This window comes from Piliocolobus tephrosceles, chromosome 16 (genome assembly GCF_002776525.5).
Source record: "Piliocolobus tephrosceles isolate RC106 chromosome 16, ASM277652v3, whole genome shotgun sequence".
Taxonomy (NCBI): domain Eukaryota; kingdom Metazoa; phylum Chordata; class Mammalia; order Primates; family Cercopithecidae; genus Piliocolobus; species Piliocolobus tephrosceles.
Window position 1 is genome coordinate 53,292,719 of NC_045449.1, and position 19,518 is coordinate 53,312,236.

Below are 19,518 nucleotides of genomic sequence, written 5' to 3' on the forward strand. Positions count from 1 at the left end.
TTTTTTGAGATGGAATTTCACTCTTGTTGCCCAGGCTGGAGTGCAGTGGCAAGATCTCAGCTCACTGCAACCTCTGCCTTCCAGGTTCAAGCTATTCTGCCTCAGCCTGTAGCTGGGATTACAGGTGCCTGCCACCACACCTGGCTAATTTTTTGTATTTTTAGTAGAGACAGGGTTTCACCATGTTAGCCAGGATGGTCTCGGTCTCCTGACCTGGTGATCTGCCTGCCTCAGCCTCCCAAAGTGCTGGGATTACAGGTGTGAGCCACCATGCTTGGCTGGCTTTTTTTTTTTTTGAGACAGAATCTCACTCTGTCGCCCAGGCTGGAATGCAGTGGGATAATCTCGGTCACTGCAACCTTTGCTTCCTGGGCTCAAGTGATCCTCGTGCCTCAGGCACCCAAGTGGCTGGGATTATAGTTGTGTACCATCACCCCAGGCTAATTTTTGTATTTTTAGTGGAGATGGGGTTCCACCATGTTGGCCAGGCTGGTCTCGAACTCCTGGCCTCAAGTGATCCACCCGCCTCAGTCTCCCAAAGTGCTGGGATTACAGGTGTGAGCCACCGCGCCCAGCCTCATGTGTGTGACTACTATACATGGGATCACATCCTTGATTTGGCTCTCAGCTTGAACATTATTGGTGTATAGAAATGCTACTGATTTTTGTGTGTTGATTTTTTTAATCCTAAAATTTTATTAAAGTGATTTATTGGGTCTAGGAGCCTTTTGGTGGAGTCTTCAGGGTTTTCTAGGTATAGAATCATATCTTCAGTAAACAGAGATAATTTTATTTTCTCTTATTTGGATGCCTTTTGTGTCTTTTTCTTGCTGATTGCTCTGGCTAGGACTCCCTAAATACATTTATATTTTAAAGTATTTTCATTTTTTAGAGTTGCATAGTGTTGCACAGTATGACTACATCATAATTTATTTAACCTACTGCCCATTGTTAATCAATATTTTCATTGCTTTTGATCTTTTGGTATTGCAAACAGTGCTGAGGCAGATACCTCTATTAGACAAATTCTGTCACACATGTGAAAAAAGAACATGCTGAACCATCTTGCCTCTTAAAGTTTCTGCTTGGAAGTGATGTCACTTTTTTCTTTTTTCATGAGCCAAAGCAAGTCATATGGCCAAGCCTTCGTTCGTTCATCAGGGCTGAGATGTATAAGCTTCCTCAGGGAGTCCCACTGGAAGAGATAACAAGTATATGTACTATATATACCTCTACCAGTGTTTAAAAAATATCACCCTGGGCTGGGCACGGTAGCTCACACCTGTAATCTCAGCACTTTGGGAGGCCGAGGCAGGCGAATCACCTGAGGTCAGGAGTTCGAGACCAGCCTGGCCAACCTGGTGAAACCCCGACTCTACTAAAATACAAAAATTAGCTGGGTGTGGTGGCAGGTGCCTGTAATCCCAGCTACTCAGCAGGAGAATGGCCTGAACCCCGGAGGCAAAGGTTGCAGTGAGCCGAGATCGTACCACTGCACTCCAGCCTGGGCAACAGAGCGAGACTCCCTCTCAATAATAAATAGATATAAAAACTATCACTCTGGTTGCTGAATGGAGAATGGATTATATTGGGGAGAGGTAGGAAGCTACTTGGGAGTGGAAGTGAAGAATTGACCAGGTACTTTAGGCAAGAAATGATAGCGGCTTGAACTAGGGTGGTGGTGGTCTGATTCCAGATGTACTTTGGAGGCAGAGTTAGCAGGATTTGTTCTTGGAGTGGGGATGGGCACAAGGGAGAGTACTGAAAGATAACTTCTAGGTTTTTGGTTTGAGCAACTGGGTGAATGATTGTGACATTTGAGTAAACAGTAACATTTTACTGAAAGGGGAAGACCTGCGGGGAGAACAGGTGGTTTTTTGACAGGGGCAGCGAAACAAATGTTCTGTTTGGAATGTGTTCAGCCTGAAGTGCCTATTAGACATCCAAATTGAAATAGCCAGTAGCCACTTGAATATGGGAGTCTGAAGATCAGACAGGGCAGAGTCACAGAAAATCTGAAGGCGTGGCAGAGCTGAATTGTAAAGCCATGGAGCTGGATGAGATCTCCTAGAGAGATAAGAGAGAGGGATAAGGGCTAAAGCGTTGATATACTCCAACATATATAGGTGAACAGTGGCTTTGGATCCAGCAAAGGGGTCTGAGGAGGAACCATTGAGATAGGGCAAAAACTGGTAGAGTGCTGAGTCATGGAAGCAAACAGAAGAAAGTATTTCAAAGAAGGAATAGTCCGTCTTCTATAAGTTGGATATGATGAGGATAGTATTTGAGACTGTGGAAATCACAGTTGACCTAGATAAGTACAGTTTTAGTGGGGAGGTCCCCAGCTCTCCACTGAATGATCTCTAATTAGGTCAAATTTGATCTCTAATTAGCAAAGTCTAATCAGATGGGTTGAAGAAAAGATGGGATGTGAGGGATAAAGATACGTTTTTTGAGAAGTTTTGTTGGGCAGGTAATAATTGAAGAATGGGAGGGGGACAAAAATGTGAAGATGATGTGTAAGTGAAATCTTTATGTAAACTGCAAATGCTTTGCAGGTGTTAGGATTATTTTGTTATTTAGTATTCAAACTTCTAGGAATTTCAATGCAGCTCAGTGTGAAGAATCACTAAAAAGCGACAACTAGTCCTCAACTTGAGGTTAAAGGGCAAAGCCGTCAAGCTAATGAAGAGCCGAGAAATGAAGAGACGGTTTGAGAAGACGTAGGGGGTGGGGGAACGGAAAGAGGACTTGCGGAACTAATATTGTCCTTCCAAGGACACCGTAGGGCGGATCTCGCAGCTACTGCCTTGTTTTAGGGGCGGAGCCGGCAGGAAATTTAAACTGAAACCGCGGCCGAGGACGCCAGGACAATGATGTTGTAGCTGCCCTGGCTTAACTGGGACTGTGGAGTAGGGAAGAGCTCATGGAGCGCGCGAATGTAATACGGAGGCCTCTGATGAAGGAGTACGGAGACCGAAAAGGAGCCGGCATTTGATGAGCGAACCGATAAAGGGTACGGATGCCGGAAAGGCGAGAAAGAAAAGCGGAAGGGGTCGTTAATAGTTGAGGCGAGGTGCAGGGTCGTGGAGGGCGCTTAGGAATTGAGCAGCGGGTAGGTGCAGAAGCTGAGGAGGGTATAGGGGCCGGGAAGGAGTCACAGGAGTTGAGGGGACCGAGGAGTGAAGGTGGCACAGGAACGTAGGGGACAACAGCCTGGAGGGAGGTATGGAGATTGAGATGGGCTGGAGTTGGCCAAGAGGTCACGGCCGTTGACTGAGCGGAGTCTGAAAGGAGGCGGAGAGCATGAGAGACAAAAGCCTGGCGGGAGTCGCGGGATGTAGGTCGGAATGGAGTTGAGTCTTGCTGTTCCCAGGAGTCGCGTTTCAACGCGGGTTTTGGGAGACAGTAGTGGGCGGGAGGCATGGAAGGGTTGGTGAAGATGGTTGAGCTGCTGTTATGTTCTTTCTCAGGAGACGATTGCCTCGAGCTGGAGAGTTCCATGGCTGATAGTAGGCCCCGGGCCCCGGACCTAGGTGGGTAATAAGTCAGAACTAGAGACAGGAGATGAAAATTGCCCCAGGGTCTCTTGGAAAAGACCAAGAAATGTTCGCCCTGTTGGAGTTTTCTGATCGCTCAGTATTTTTATATACTTATTTGTTCATTTTATTTATTTATTGAGACGGGGGTCTCGCTGTGTTGGCCAAGCTGGTTTCGAACTCCTGGCCTCAAGCAGTCCTCCTGCCTAGACCTCCCAAAATGCTGGGATTACTGGCGTGAGCCACGTCGCCCGACCCACTTACTGGTTTTATGTGTGTATGTATGGACGCAGCATCATAGACCGTTTTGGGATTCATGGTAAAGGTCAAGTAAGACTCATGGAGTCAGGATAGAGTGACTTATTAAACTTATAAATTATTACATTCATAGTTCTTTACAATAAAATCTGTAAGTTAAACACTGCTACCTAATTAGGTAAGTATTTTAGCACATGGCACTTCCCTCCATACTGCCCCTTTAGTTAATACCATCCAGTTGGCCGGGTGTGGTGGCTCACACCTGTAATACCAGCACTTTGGGAGGCCAAGGCGGGCGGATCACGAGGTCAGGAGATTGAGACCATCCTGGCTAACATGGTGAAACCCCGTCTCTACTAAAAATACAAAAGATTAGCCGGGTGTAGTGAGGCGTGCCTGTAGTCCCAGCTACTCAGGAGGCTGAGGCAGGAAAATTGCTTGAACCTGGGAGGCAGAGGTTGGAGCGAGCCGAGATTGCGCCACTGCACTTGGGTGACCGAGCGAGACTGTCTCAAAAAAAAGAAAAAAAAAGTTACTTCTGGATTGTTAACAGATATGCCATTGGCTTGTAGCCTTTTAAACAGTAATTCACTTCATTTACTGAGTTTTTTTTCTTAATTCTTCCCATCTATTGTGGCTTTTCTTTTTTTCTTTCTGTTTCTCTGGAGAACGTCCCTCAAGACTGTTTTCAAAAGGAGGCTTTGTGTGATAAACTAAGAATATATTTATTTCAGCGTTGTAGTAAAATTTAAGTCAAGATTTTTTTCCTTCAACACATTGAAAAATTACAGTATTTTCTCTTTGTTTTCTTCAGCATTTCTTATTCTTGTTGCTTTGTAAGTGACAATGCTTTTCTCATTAAATGTTTTAGATTATGTGAGCCTATGGATTATACTGATGAAAGAAAAAAATATTTTATTTTATTTTATTTTATTTATTTTGAGACAGAGTCTTGCTCTCTCACCCAGTCTGGAGTGCAGTGGAGCAGTCATGGCTCACTGCAGCTTCAGCCTCCCCAGGCTCAAGTGATCCTCTCACCTCAGACTGCCAGGTAGCTGGGACTAGAGGCACTTACCACCATGCCCAACTAATTTTTGTTGTTGTTGTTTGTTTGTTTTGTAGAGACGAGGTTTTGCCATGTTGCCCAGGCTGGTCTTCAACTCCTGGGCCCAAGCGATCACCCTGTTCAGCTTCCCAAAGTGTTGGGATTACAGGCATGAGCCACTGCACCCAGCCCAATAGTTTAGATTATACTTTTTTATATTTGTTCTTAAAATTTACTATAAGATGATTATGTGTGGATTTTAGAGAGTTTTTTTTTTCTTTTCTTTTTTTTTTTTTTTTTTTTTTTGAGACGGAGTCTCACTGTCACCCAGGCTGGAGTGCTGTGGCCGGATCTCAGCTCACTGCAAGCTCCGCCTCCCGGGTTCACGCCATTCTCCTGCCTCAGCCTCCCGGGTAGCTGGGACTTTAGCCAGGATGGTCTCGATTTCCTGACCTCGTGATCCGCCCGTCTCGGCCTCCCAAAGTGCTGGGATTACAGGCTTGAGCCACCGCGCCCGGCCTTTTCAGTTTGATTTTTTTTTTTTTTTTTTTTGAGACAGTGTCTCACTTTGTCGCTCAGGCTGGAGTGCAGTAGCGCCATCTCGGCTCACTGCAACCTCTACCTCCCGAATTCAAGTGATTCTCCTGCCTCAGTCTCCTGAGTAGCTGGGATTACAGGACCACGCCACCATGCCCAGCTAATTTTTGTATTTTCAGTAGAGACAGGGTTTCACCATGTTAGTCAGAACTAGTCTTGAACTCCTGACCTCATGATCCACCCGCTTCGGCCTCCCAAAGTGCTGGGATTATAGGCGTGAGCCACCACACCTGGCCTCCAGTTTGATTCTTTAAAAATTTTTTTTATTATTATTTTATTTTAGAGACAAGAACTTGCTCTGTTATCCAGGCTGGAGTGCAGTGGCATAGTCATAGCTCACTGCAGCCTCAAAGTCCTGGGTGCAAGCAATTCTCCTGCCTCAGCCTCCCAAGTAGCTATGTCTACAGGTGCATGTCTCCACACCTGGCTTCCTGTTTGATTCTTGCTTAAAAGAATCATAGCTTAAAAGGCAGGCCACGTGCAGTGGCTCACAGCTGTAATCCCAGCACTTTGGGAGGCCAAGGTAGGCGGATCACCTGAGATGAGGAGTTCAAGACCGAGTTCAAGACTAGCCTGGCCGACATGGTGAAACCCTGTCTCTACTAAAACTACAAAAAAAAAAAAAAAATTAGCTAGGGTGGTGGCAGGCTCCTGTAATCCCAGCTACTTGGGAGGCTGAAACAGGAGAATCGCTCGAACTGGGGAGGTGGAGGTTGCAGTGAGCCGAGACCATGCCATAGAACTCCAGCCTGGGCAACAAGAATGAAACTGTCTCAAAAAAGAAAAAAAAAAAAAAGCCAAAGTTTATCACAAAAAACAGGAGACATGAGAGTTACTCTCCTTTCAGGCTGTCTGATTCCCACTTCCTAAGAAACAACTATTTACAGCTTTTAACTATTTCTATTTCTTCTAGAAGTTTCCACCTTATTTCTGTAATATGCTCATACTGTTTTAATTGTTTTCCAATTTGAATTATGTCTTCTTTTTTTTTTTTTTTGAGACAGAGTCTCAATCTGTCGTCCAGGCTGGAGTGCAGTGGCTTGATCTTGGCTCACTGCAGCCTCCACCTCCTGGGTTCAACGGATTCTCCTGCCTCAGCCTCCCGAGTAGTTGGGACTACAGGCACGTGCCACCATGCCTGGCCAATTTTTTGTCTTTTTAGTAGAGATATGGTTTCACTGTATTAGCCAGGATGGTCTTGATCTCCTGGCCTCGTGATCTGCCCACTTCAGCCTCCTAAAGTGCTGGGATTACAAGCATGAGCCACTGCACCCAGCCCAATTTTTTTTATTTTTAGTAGAGATGGGGTTTCACCATGTTAGCCAGGATGGTCTTGATCACCTAACCTCACAATCTGCCCTCCTCAGCCTCCCAGAGTGCTGAGATTACAGGCGTGAGCCACCACACCCGGCCTATCTTCTTTTTCTTATAGAGATGGGGTCTCCCTATGTTGCCCAGGCTGGTCTTGAACTCTTCTTGGGCTCAAGTGATCTGCCCACCTCAGCCTCCCAAAGTGCTGGAATTACAGGCATGAACCACCATGCCCAGCCAATTTTGAATTATGTCTATTGACTTTCTTCTGTGGGCAATAAAGATTTTTTCTGTCCTACCACTTCTTTGCACCACACACAAACACACATACATTTCCCACCTTTCCTCTTATCCCTCTTATCCCCCCAGTATATATGTAGTAATTTTGGTTTAGTCATTTGTATTGACTTTTTTTTTTTTTTTTTGAGACAGAGTCTTGCTGTGTTGCCCAGGCTGGAGTGCAGTGGCGCGACCTGGGCTCACTGCGAGCTCTGCCTCCCGAGTTCATGCCATTCTTCTGCCTCAGCCTCTGGAGTCACTAGGACTACAGGCGCCTACCACCAGGCCTGGCTAATTTTTTGTATGTTTTTAGTAGAGATAGGGTTTCACCATGTTAGCCAGGATGGTCTCGATCTCCTGGCCTCGTGATCCACCCGCCTCAGCCTCCCAAAGTGCTGAGATTACAGGCGTGAGTCACCGTGCCCTGCCAACATTATTTTCATTATGTAAACATTATTTGGCTGGGCACGGTGGCTCACACCTGTATTCCCAGCACTTTGGGAGGCCAAGGCAGGTGGATCACCTGAGGTCAGGAGTTTGAGACCAGCCTGGCCAACATGGTGAAACCCCGTCTCTACTAAAAATCCAAAAATCAGTAGGATGCCACGCATGCCTGTAATCCCAGCTACTTGGGAGAATGAGTCAAGAGAATCACTTGAACCCAGTAGGTGGGGGTGCAGTGAGCCGAGATCATGCCACTGCACTCCAGCTTGGGTGACGGAGAAAGATTCCTTCTCAAACAAAACATTATTCACCACCGAGCTATATAATAAACTAGGAGATTTTCTTTGTTTTTTATGTATGGATCACTAATTCAGGTCCAAACTCTTCACCAGAGTATGGGCCTTCTCTCAATACTTTCAAGCTCATCAGAGGGTCTGTCAATTTGTCTTGGAGACATAGTGTTTTAGCACTCCAGTCTGATCTGGCTGTGTACTAGGCCTGTTGCGCTGATTTTGTCCTCCCATCTCCCCTCATTATTCTGTGGAATTATTTTTGCCTCTTTCCTGTGTTGGATCCCCTGTATTTTAAATTCTATATTTTTTACATCATGGAATACTACTCAGCCATAAAAAAAAAAAATGTCTTTTTCTGCAACTTGGATGGAGCTGGAGGCCATTACTGTAAGTGAAGTAACTCAGAATGGAAAACTAAATACCATTTAGTTTTCACTTGTAAGTGGGAGCTAAGCTATGAGGATGCGAAGACATGCAAAGTGATATAATGGACTTTGGGGACTTGATGAGGGGGAAGGTTAGGAGAGGGGTGAGGGATAAAAGACTACATATTGGGTATAGTGTACATTGTTTGGGTGACAGGTGCACTAAAATCTCATAATTCACTGTATGACTCATCTATGTAACCAAAAACTACCTGTACCCCAAAAGCTATTGAAATAAATAAAAATTTTAAAAATGAAGAATTAAGTTTGGGAAGCCCCACAGTAATATTTGGCTTTCCTGAAATTCTGTATAAATTTAGACAAGACTGTCTCAACATGTATCCATCTATATGCCAATGTGGTAACAGCCTCTGTATGTTTTTTGTATTTGTTTTTAACTTTCACTAAACAAGTAATAAGACATATCCTTCATTCCAGTTCTACCCCTTACTAACAGTATGATCTTGGGCACACAGGATTTCTCTGTGCCTCAGTTTCCTTATCTGTAAAACAGGTATAATAATTTTATCTTCTTTATAGACCTGTTGAGAATATATTGTGCATAGCAAGTGATATATATTTGTTATTTTTATTGCTATTATTGTCAAAAATTATTAAATTTTGATTTTTTTGTAGAAATGGAGTTTCACTTTGTTGCCCAGGCTGGTCTTGAAGTCCTGAGCTCAAGTGATCCTCCCACCTTGATCTCCCAAAGTGCTGGGATTACAGATGTGAACTACCATGCCTAGCTTATTTATTTTTTTTCTGATGGGCAGCCCCCAAACCAGAATAGGTTCAGAGAGGCTCCTATAGGAAGGCTTTTAGATTAGCTGGTCTCCAGTATTGGCTACAATGTAAGTCAAATCTTGTCTTTCTCTTCAGTATTCTGAAATTCCATGACAGTGTGTCTTGATGTGAGACTTTTTTCATTTATGGAGCAGGTACCTTTCAATCTGGAACAGCATTTTCTTTAGTTCTGGGAAATTTTTAGCATTATTTCTATAATATTGGTCCCTTCTGTTTTCTCTTTTCTGTTTTTGGAACTTTAATTGTTTGGATATTAGATCTCATAGATTCTTCTTTTGATTTTCTTTTGAGACGGAGTTTTGCTCTTGTTGCCTAAGCTGGAATGCAATGGTGCGATCTCAGCTCACTGCAACCTCTGCCTCCCAGGTTCAAGTGATTCTGCAGTCTCAGCCTCCCAAGTAGCTGGGATTACAGGCACCCGACACCCAGCTAATTTTTGTATTTTTAGTAGAAACGGAGTTTCACCATGTTGGCCAGGCTGGTCTCAAACTCCTGACCTCAGGTGATCCACCCACCTCAGCCTCCCAAAGTGCTGGGATTACAGGTGTGAGCCACCGCACCCGGCCGATTTTCTTGTTTTTTTCTCCGATTTTCCATCTATTTGTCTTTCATTCTGTTCTCTAGAAAATTTCCACAACTTAATCTCCAATTTTTGTTGAATTTTTAATTTCTATAACATGTATTTCCAAGAACTTTTTCTTTTCTGTATGTTTCTTTTCTCACAGTGTCTTGTTCTGCTTAATGGATATAATGTATTCCCTTTCCACTCCCTGGTTGTTAATTGTACTGTTTTTGTTTCTTTTTAGTTTTCTTCTGCTTCCTACATTGTGTCTATTTCTTCTTCTGTTTTTTCTGTTTGTTAGCCTGATTTCTTTTTTTCTTTTTTCTTTTTCTTTTTTTTTTTTTTTTTTTTTTTTTGAGACGGAGTCTCGCTCTGTCGCCAGGGCTGGAGTGCAGTGGCCGGATCTCAGCTTACTGCAAGCTCCACCTCCCGGGTTCCCGCCATTCTCCTGCCTCAGCCTCCCGAGTAGCTGGGACTACAGGCGCCCGCCACCTCGCCCGGCTAGTTTTTTGTTTTTTTTTTTTTTTGTATTTTTTAGTAGAGACGGGGTTTCACCATGTTAGCCAGGATGGTCTCGATCTCCTGACCTCATGATCCACCTGTCTCGGCCTCCCAAAGTGCTGGGATTACAGGCTTGAGCCATCATGCCTGGCCTTTTTCTTTTTTCTTTATCTTTTTTCCTAATTTCTTTTTTCTTTCTTTTTTTGAGGCAGAGTCTTGCTCTGTCTGCCAGGCTGGAGTGCAGTGACAGGATCTCAGCTCACTGCAACCTCCCCCTCCCAGTTTCAAGCATATTCTCTTGCCTCGGCTTCCCGAGTAGCTAGGACCACAGGCACCTGCCGCCACACCTGACTCATTGTTTGTATTTTTGGTAGAGATGGGGTTTCACTGTGTTGGCCAGGCTGGTCTTGAATTCCTGACCTCAGGTGATCCACCCACCTCAGCCTCCCAAAGTGCTGGGATTACAAACGGCCACCGCCCCCAGCCTAGCCTAATTTCTTGTTAGAAACTTTCTTTAAATGTCTGATGATCTTTGTTTACCTATTCATATTTAAGAATGAGGAGAAGGGGTTGTCAACTTCATAGACTTCATTGTAAGCTGGGACCTGGCAATTTTGCGGGGGAGGGACCTCAGTTGTCACTAGTTTGTATGTTTTTGTCTTGGGCTAGTCAGTTCCCTAGAGAAGAGTCCTCCAAACCTCTGTCTGGTAAGTATAAGCTTGTCAGCATTCTGGGAGCTCACTGGGGCGAGAGATCTGTAGGTCTTACTGTTAAGTATACAGACATTCCTTTGATCCCCTGTGTTTTCACTAGGGCTTTATCTTTGCTTTCACCTGTACCCAGTGTTCCTCTAGTCCAGGGATTTTTCCAGCCTCAAGACTATTGACATTTTGAGCCAAGTAACTGTTTTCCGAGGTTGTCCTGTGCTTTGTAAGATATTAAGAGGCATCCCTGGCCTCCACCCACTAGATACCAAGATCACACCCACTTCCCAGTTGTGACAACCAAAAACATTTCCAGAGGTTACCAAGTATACCCTGAGGGGAAAAATCTCCCCCAGTTAAGAACCACAGCTCTAGTCTTCTGCTGGGGTGGGAGAGGGTTCTGAGAGTCTATTCCTTTTAAAGGCTTTCAAATAATTGGTATTTTAGCCTACTGTTTCATTCTAGCATTCTACTCTATATGGTCCCTCTGATTGGGCCTTTCAACTCTAATCAGCTTGCTGCTTGTTGGCTTAGGATTTAGCCCTGTCTCATCTCCTGTCTGTTTTTCACTCACCCATCTAATTTCCAGCTTCCAACATTTTGTGGCATCTCTTGCCTGTTGTCTTCTTGCCAGTATCTTTATCTATTTTTATTCCTTTTCTGTCACTTTAGTGGTATTTGGAGAGAGAACAGAAGTTCTTGTATTCATCTTCCACATTTATTCAGAAGCCTGGATCATTATTTCTTCAAATGTTTTCTTCTCTCCATTGTTTCTCCCCCTTTGCAACTCTTCTGGTGGTGTTGCCACTTCTATCCCTATCCTCTGCATTTCTTAAATTCACTGATGTCCATTTATTTATCTCTTTGTGATACCTTCTGGAAGAGTTACTCAACCTAATTTACCAGCTCACACTGTTATATTCAGCTCATCTATTGATGTGGATAGATCTTTTCATTTTTAATTTTAATTTTAAAATAATTTCACAGTTATAAAAAAGTTTCAAAAATAGTCAAAGGTTCCTACTCTTTACCCAAATATTAACATTTTTGTAATAATAGTACAGTTAGAAAAATCCAGGCCAGGCGTGGTGACTCACGCCTGTAATCCCAGCACTTTGGGAGGCCGAGGCAGGCGGATCATTTGAGGTTAGGATTTCGAGACCAGCCTGGCCAACATGGTGAAACCCTGTCTCTACTAAAAATACAAAAAAATTAGCTGGATGTAGTGGCGGGCACCTGTAATCCCAGCTACTTGGAAGGCTGAGGCAGGAGAATCACTTGAATCCGGGAGGCAGAGGTTTCACTGAGCCAAGATCGTGCCACTGTGCTCCAGCCTGGGTGCAAAGCAAAACTTGGTCTCAAAAAAAAAAAAAAAACCCAGGGGGCTAGGCATGTTGGCTCATGCTTATAATCCCAGCACTTTGGGAGGCTGAGGTGAGAAGATCACTTGAGCCCAGAAGTTCAAGACCAGAATGGGCAACATAATGAGATCTCGTCTCTACAGAAAATCAAAAAAATTCGCTGGGTATGGTGTTGCGTGACATGGTGGTGCACGTGGTCCCAGCTACTCAGGAGGCTCAGGGGAGGATCACTTGAGCCCAGGAGGTCAAGGCTGCAATGAGCCATGATCACACTACTGCACTCTAGCCTGAGCGACAGTGAGATCCTGTCTCAAAAAAAAGAAAGAAAAGAAAAATAATCAGGAAATTAATATTGATGTCATTAATCTATAGATCTCATTCACATTTTACCAATTATCCCCCAATGTTCTTTTCCTGATTTAAGATTACATGTTGCAGCTAGGCACAGTGGCTCATGTCTGTAATCCCAGCACTTTGGGAGGCCGAGGTGGGCGGATCATGAGTTCAGGAAATCAAGACCATCCTGGGCCACGTGGCTGTCTCTACTTAAAATACAAAAATTAGCTGGGTGTGGTGGCGCGTGCCTGTAGTCCCAGCTACTTGGGAGGCTGAGGCAGGAGAATCTCTTGAACCTAGGAGGCAGAGGTTGCGGTAAGCCGAGATCGCACCACTGCACTCCAGCCTGGGCGACACAGCAAGACTCCATCTCAAAAGAAAAAAAGATTACATGTTGCTTTTAGTTATCATATCTCCTTAGTCTCCTCCTGAGAGGAGGTCCTCATTCTTTGTCTTTGATGACCTCAGTACTTTTGAAGTCACCTCTAAATTTGGGTTTGTTTGATATGTCCACATGATTGAATTCAGCTAAAGCATTTCTGGCACAGAAGTGATGTTATCCCCTCTCCAGTATGTGGTATCAGGAGGCACATGATGAAGATAAGATAAATCTCATTAACTTTGATCCCTTGATTAAAAGTGGTGTCTGCTAGATTTTTCCACATGAAGTTACTGTTATACCTTTTGTAATAAATAAATATCTTACAGGAAGATACTTTGAGACTGTGCAAATATTGAGATTTAAACTGTTTTTCTTTTAGAGCTGGCTTTGGTGCTGCATGCCTGTAATCGCAGCTACTTGAGGCTCAGGCAGAAGAATCACTTGAACCTGGGAGGCGGAGGCTGCAGTGAGCCAAGATCGCGCCACTACACTCCAGCCTGGGCAACAGAGGGAGACCCTGTCTCAAAATAAATAATTTTTTTTTTTTTTTTTGAGATGGAGTCTTGTTCTGTTGCCAGACTAGAGTGCAGTGGCATGATCTCAGCTCACTGAAACCTCTGACTGCCTGGTTCAAGCAATTCTTCTGCCTCAGCCTCCCAAGTAGCTGGAATTACAGGCACACGCCACCACACCCAGCTGATTTTTGTATTTTTAGTAGAGACATGGTTTCACTATGTTGGCCAGGATGGTCTTCATGTCCTGACCTCATTATCCACCCACCTTGGCCTCCCAAAGTGCTGGGATTACAAGTGTGAGCCACCACACCTGTCCTATTTTTTTTTTTTTCTTAACAGCTTTATTGAGTTATAGTTCACACACCACACGGTTCACCCATATAAAGTATACATTCAGTGACTTAGTATGTTCACAGAATTGGGCAGCCATCACCACAATCAATTTAGAATGCTTTTCTTACTCCAAAAAAGAATACCCATTAGCAGCCACTCCCAAACTTTTCCTGATTCCCCAGCCCTAGTCATCTGCTGATCTACTTTCTGTTTCTATAAATTTGCCTCTTCTGGACATTTCATATAAATAGAGTTATATAATATGTAGTCTTTTGTGACTGATTTCTTTCACTTAGCATGATGCTTTTGCGGTTTATCCATGTGGTGCCATGTGTCAGTACATCATTCCTTTTCATTGTTGAGTAGTATTCCATTATATGGATATACCATATTTGTTTATCCATTCATCAGATGGACATATGAGTTTCCACTTTTTTTTAAGAGACACAAACAAAATGTTATCAGTTATTAGGTTCTTAAGAAATTCAGAACACCAGTTTGTGAGGATAAGTTCCATTCATCAGGGCAAACACAGATCACAGGTAGCCCTGGAGCTGAGGAAAGGTTTGATTTTTTTTTGTAAAACGTGTGAGTCCACAACTTTCTGATAAATCTTGTGCACCAGTAAGATGTTTTGCTATTTTCACGTTGCTGCTACCAATTTTGGTTGAGGTGGCAATGACAGATTTCTGGTGTGTTCTTCGTAGAGGAACTTGGTCGAGGACCAGAGGTCCAGTCCCAAGACCAGCTGCTGCAGGAAAACCACCCTCTCGCCTCTGTGGCGCCCAGTGAGGATGACCAGAGTGGTCCTGGAGGTGATGCTGGATCGCAGTTTTCTCACATGCTGACTGAAGGGTTTTTTTTTGCTGTGACTCAACAGCTTTAGAGGCACATCTTCAGTAGGATAATATCTAGGCATTTTGTGAAGTTTAACCACCTGGGTACCACTGTTCTTGTCAACACCAACTGGTTTTGGAACAGTTGCAAAAAAACTTCTTTTTCTTTTCAACCTTGGATTTAGCAGCTGAGTACTTCTTCCTGGACATGGCCTTTCTGGAATACATAGCAGATCAGGAATATCTGCAGTTCCTCTGACAAGGACAAGATTGCGGCTGCAATGGGGTTTCCCCTTCTTGGGCGTTTTCTCCTTGAGGTTGCCCCTTTTCACCTTGCCACCAGCATCAGCCTTCTTGGCCTTGGGTTTATATCTGGCTTCTCAACTTTTTCACCCATCATCTTGCAGGGTGGGAAAGACTTCACTTTTTGGCTATATGATTAATATTGCTATAAGCATTCATTTACAGGTTTTCATGTGGCTGTGTTTTCATTTCTCAAGGGTATACCTGGGAGTAAGATTGCTGGGTCATACGGTAACTCTGTGTTTTAACCTTTTGAGAAACTGATACATGGTTTTTCCAATGTGACTGCACCATTCCACATTCCCTCCAGAAGTATGTGAGGGTTCCAGTTTCTCATATCCTCACCAACACTTGCTATTATCTGGCTTTTTAAAAAAAAAAAAAAAAAAAGAAGAAGAAGAAGAAGAATCTCGCTCTGTCTCCTAGGCTTGAGTGCAGTGGTGTGACCACAACTCACTGTAACCTCCACCTCCTGGGTTCAAGCAATTCTTCTGCCTCAGCCTCCCAAGTAGCTGGGATTACAGGTGTGAGCCACCATGCCTGGTTATTTTTTGTATTTTTAGTGGAGACAGGGTTTCACCATGTTGGCCAGGTTGGTCTCAAAGTCCTTATCTCAAGTGATCCACCTACCTCGGCCTCCCAAAGTGCTGGGATTACAGGTGTGAAACATGGCACCTGGCCAAGATTTTTAAAATACTATGTTTTTCATGTCCAGTATCTCCGACTAATTTTTTTTTTTTTCCTTTTTTGAGACAGAGTCTCCCTCTGTCACCCAGACTGGAGTGCAGTGGCGTGATCTCAGCTCACTGCAACGTCTGCCTCCCGGGATCATGCAATTACTGTGCCTCAGCCACCCAAGTAGCTGGGATTACAGGCGTGTACCACAGTGCCCAGCTAATTTTTCTGGTAGAGGCAGGGTTTTGCCATGTTGCCCAGGCTGGTCTTGAACTCCTGGCCTCAAGTAATGTGCCCACCTCAGCTTCCCAGCTGGGATTACAGGTATGAGCCACTGTGCCCGTCCTAATTCTTTTCTTTAACTGCCGTTCCTGCTTTATGTTTCCTGTATCCTCCCTAGCCTTTTTGAGGATATTTATTATACTTTAATGGTTTTTTCTTTTTCCTATCTGGTTCATTATTATGACAGACAATCTGTACCAGAGAAAGTTTCTTTGATAGTACTTGCTTTCTTCAGTTGCCTCATGTTTTCTTATACACAAATGTTCCTTTGGGACATTAGCCACTCTGATTGGTAAGGTGCTCTTGGAAGGAAGATCAAAAGCTTATGCCCTATCTCATGTGTCCCTCCATTGAGTTTAGGAATTGGAAGTTGCATAGAAGAGGAAACAACCCAGGCCGGGCACTGTGGCTCACGCCTGTAATCCCAGCACTTTGAGAGGCTGAGGCAGGCAGATCACCTGAGGTTGGGAGTTTGCAACCAGCCTGACCAACGTGGAGAAACCCTGACTCTACTAAAAATACAAAATTAGCCAGGCGTGGTGGCACATGCCTGTAACCCCAGCTACTGGGGAGGCTGAGGCAAGTGAATCGCTTGAACCTGGAAGAAGGAGGTTGCGGTAAGCCAAGATCACGTCATTGCACTCCAGCCTGGGCAACAAGAGCAAAACTCCATTTCAAAAGGGAAAAAAGAAAAAAAAACAAGAGGAAATGGCCCCACTATGCTGCAGAGCCCTTGGAATATGGGCTCCTTCACACTCCATTTGCAGCAGCATTCTGTGCTCTCCAACACAAACACACACACACGCTCTTTGTCCTGTTGTTTTTCAAGAGCTGTCTTTTTGAGTTATAATTACCTAAGTTACCAAATGGAGAGGTTAGGAAGTAGGCCCATTCAGGAGCCAACAAGTTCACTGTCCCCTTACCCTCTTATCTGTCTCAAATACACATGCATATTCGCCCTAAGCTAGGCTGCAACACTGCCCTGATGTTACCCTGCTGACTGGTTAGGGCTGGGCTGCTTACTTGGCACTGGCAACATGGCAGGCAGTGACTTGCTCAGCACAGCTAGAAAGCATCCTCCTGCCTGGCACCCCCCTGTGAATCTGGGCCCTCTCTTCCCTAGTTTACCACAGCCCCCCAGTGTCTGGTTTGAGGATCTGTCTAATTCCTTTTTACTTAAATGGCTTCCCTAGATTGAGATTCTAAGGAAGAAGTGAAGAAGCCAACAAGCCTTGTTTGCTTATTATCTTGTTTGGAAGGTTCTAGTTTCATCACATCTGAGCTTCATGAGGGTAAGGGCATTGGCTTCGCAGCTGTCTGTGTGTGCCCAGGGCCTAGTCTGCACTGTGACAGCACACAGACTGAACTGTCAGTGAGGGCCACCTGGCCTCAGGACTCTCTTTTCAAGCTTCTTACTTTGCTCCTCTTTATTGTTTTCTAGGGGCTCAGCTAGGAGTTTCCAGGTATCTGGGAAAATGCCAGAAGAACGCACCAGGTGCTGGGAAGCATCCCTTTTCCGGAAAGTCCTTTTACTTGGATCTGCCTGCTGGCAAGAATCTCCAGTTTTTAACAGGGGCCATTCAGCAACTGGGTGGGGTAGGTAACCTGCTCTTCTCCTGTGATACCATGTGCGTTTGCGCTGTAGAGCAGGAGTTGGAAGGGATTATATCTATAGTTTCCAGGTATTTTCTTTCTTTTTTTTTCTTGAGATGGAGTCTTGATCTATAACCCAGGCTGGAGTGCAGTGGCTGATCTCAACTCACTGCAACCTCTGCCTCCCAGGATCAAGCGATTCTCCTGCCTCAGCCTCCCCAGTAGCTGAGATTACAGGTGCACACCACCATGTCTGGCTAATTTTGTCTTTTTAGTAGAGATGGGGTTTCACCTTGTTGGCGAGGGTTGTCTTGAACTCCTGACCTCGTAATCTGCCCACTTCGGCCTCCCAAAGTGCTGGGATTACAGGCGTGAGCTACCACACCTGGCAGTTTCCAGGTATTTTCAAAGGTCTCACTACATTTCCCAAAGCAATTTTAAACATAAACCATTTTTTTGGCCAGGTGCAGTGGCTCATACCTGTAATCCGAGCTCTTCGGGAGGCCAAGGCAGGTGGATTACTTGAGGTCAGGAGTTTGGGACCACCCTGGCCTAAACGACAAAACCCTGTCTCTACTAAAAATACAAAAATTAGCCAGGCATCACGGTGGGCACCTATAGTCCCAGCTGCTCAGAAGGCTGAGGCAGGAGGATTGTTTGAACCTGGGAGGCGGAGTTTGCAGTGAGCCGAGATCGTACCACTGCACTCCAGCCTGGGAAACAGAGCGAGACTCTGTCTCAAAAAATAACAATGATAATAAATAACCTTTAAAAAATAAAGATAACGGCCGGGCGCGGTGGCTCAAGCCTGTAATCCCAGCACTTTGGGAGGCCGAGACGGGCGGATCACGAGGTCAGAAGATTGAGACCATCCTGGCTAACACGGTGAAACCCCGTCTCTACTAAAAAAATACAAAAAAAAAACTAGCCAGGCGAGGTGGCGGGCGCCTGTAGTCCCAGCTACTCGGGAGGCTGAGGCAGGAGAATGGCGGGAACCCAGGAGGCGGAGCTTGCAGTGAGCTGAGATCCGGCCACGGCGCCCCAGCCTGGGTGACAAAGCGAGACTCCGTCTCAAAAAAAATAATAATAAAATAAAATAAAATAAAGATAAATCTTTTTCCATATTAGAAACTTAGGCTGGGCACAGTGGCTCATGACTGTAATCCCAGCACTTTGGGAGGCTGAGGAGGACAGATCACCTGAGTCCAGGAGTTCAAGATCAGCCTGGCAACATGACGAGAATCTGTCTCTACAAAACATACAACAAATTAAGCGAGTGTCGTGGTGCATGATTGTAGCTGGGAGGCTGAGGTAGGAGGATCACTTGAGCCCAAAAGGTGGAGGGTACAGTGAGCCGAAGACAAGATTTTGTACCACTGCACTCCAGCCTGGACAACAGAGTGAGACCTTGTCTCAAAAAAAGGCTGGGTGCGGTGGCTCACACCTGTAATCCTAGCACTTTGGGAGGTGGAACCAGGTGGATCACTTGAGCCCAGGAGTTTAGATCACCCTGGCCAATATAGCAAAACCCTGTCTCTACTAAAAATACAAAAATTAACCAGGTCCAGTGGCACATGCTTGTAGTCTCAGCTACTCAGTAGGCTGAGGTATGAGACTCGCTTGAGCCTCAGGAGGCAGTCCAGCCAAGGTGACACAGCATTACCCTGTCTCAAGAAAAAAAGAAACTTTTTTTCTTTTTTCTGAGACAGTGCCTCGCTCTCTCGCCCAGGTTGGAGTGCAGTGGCGGGATCTCGGCTCACTGCAAGCTCTGTCTCCCAGGTTCACGCCATTCTCCTGCCTCAGCCTCCTGAGTAGCTGGGACTATAGGTGCCCACCACCACGCCCGGCTAATGTTTTTGTATTTTTAGTAGAGACGAGGTTTTACCGTGTTAGCCAGGATGGTCTTGATTTCCTGACCTTGTGATCCGCCTGCCTCGGCCTCCCAAAGTGCTGGGATTACAGGTGTGAGCCACCACGTCCAGTCAAAAAAAAGGAAACTTAATGGCCGGTTGTGGTAGCTCACACCTGTGATCTCAACACTTTGGGAGGCTGAGGTGGGAAGATTGCTTGAGTCCAGGAGTTTGAGACAAACCTGAGCAACACAGTGAGACCTCATCTCTACAAAAAATAGAATTAT

General features: G+C 44.9%; 1 protein-coding gene across 4 annotated transcripts in view; it reads left to right on the top strand.

Annotated features, from left to right (window-relative positions):
• Positions 1 to 19,518, top strand: part of DBF4B (DBF4 zinc finger B) — a 67,400-nt gene that overhangs the window by 22,159 nt on the left and 25,723 nt on the right. For all 4 annotated transcript variants that reach the window (XM_023191399.1, XM_023191400.1, XM_023191401.1 and 1 more), the window contains exons 2-4: positions 2,820 to 3,016; positions 3,474 to 3,536; positions 17,230 to 17,384. In XM_023191399.1, coding sequence (XP_023047167.1) covers positions 2,998 to 3,016; positions 3,474 to 3,536; positions 17,230 to 17,384 — 237 coding nt within the window. In that variant the 5' untranslated portion in view covers positions 2,820 to 2,997. The remainder of the gene's footprint in view (positions 1 to 2,819; positions 3,017 to 3,473; positions 3,537 to 17,229; positions 17,385 to 19,518) is intronic.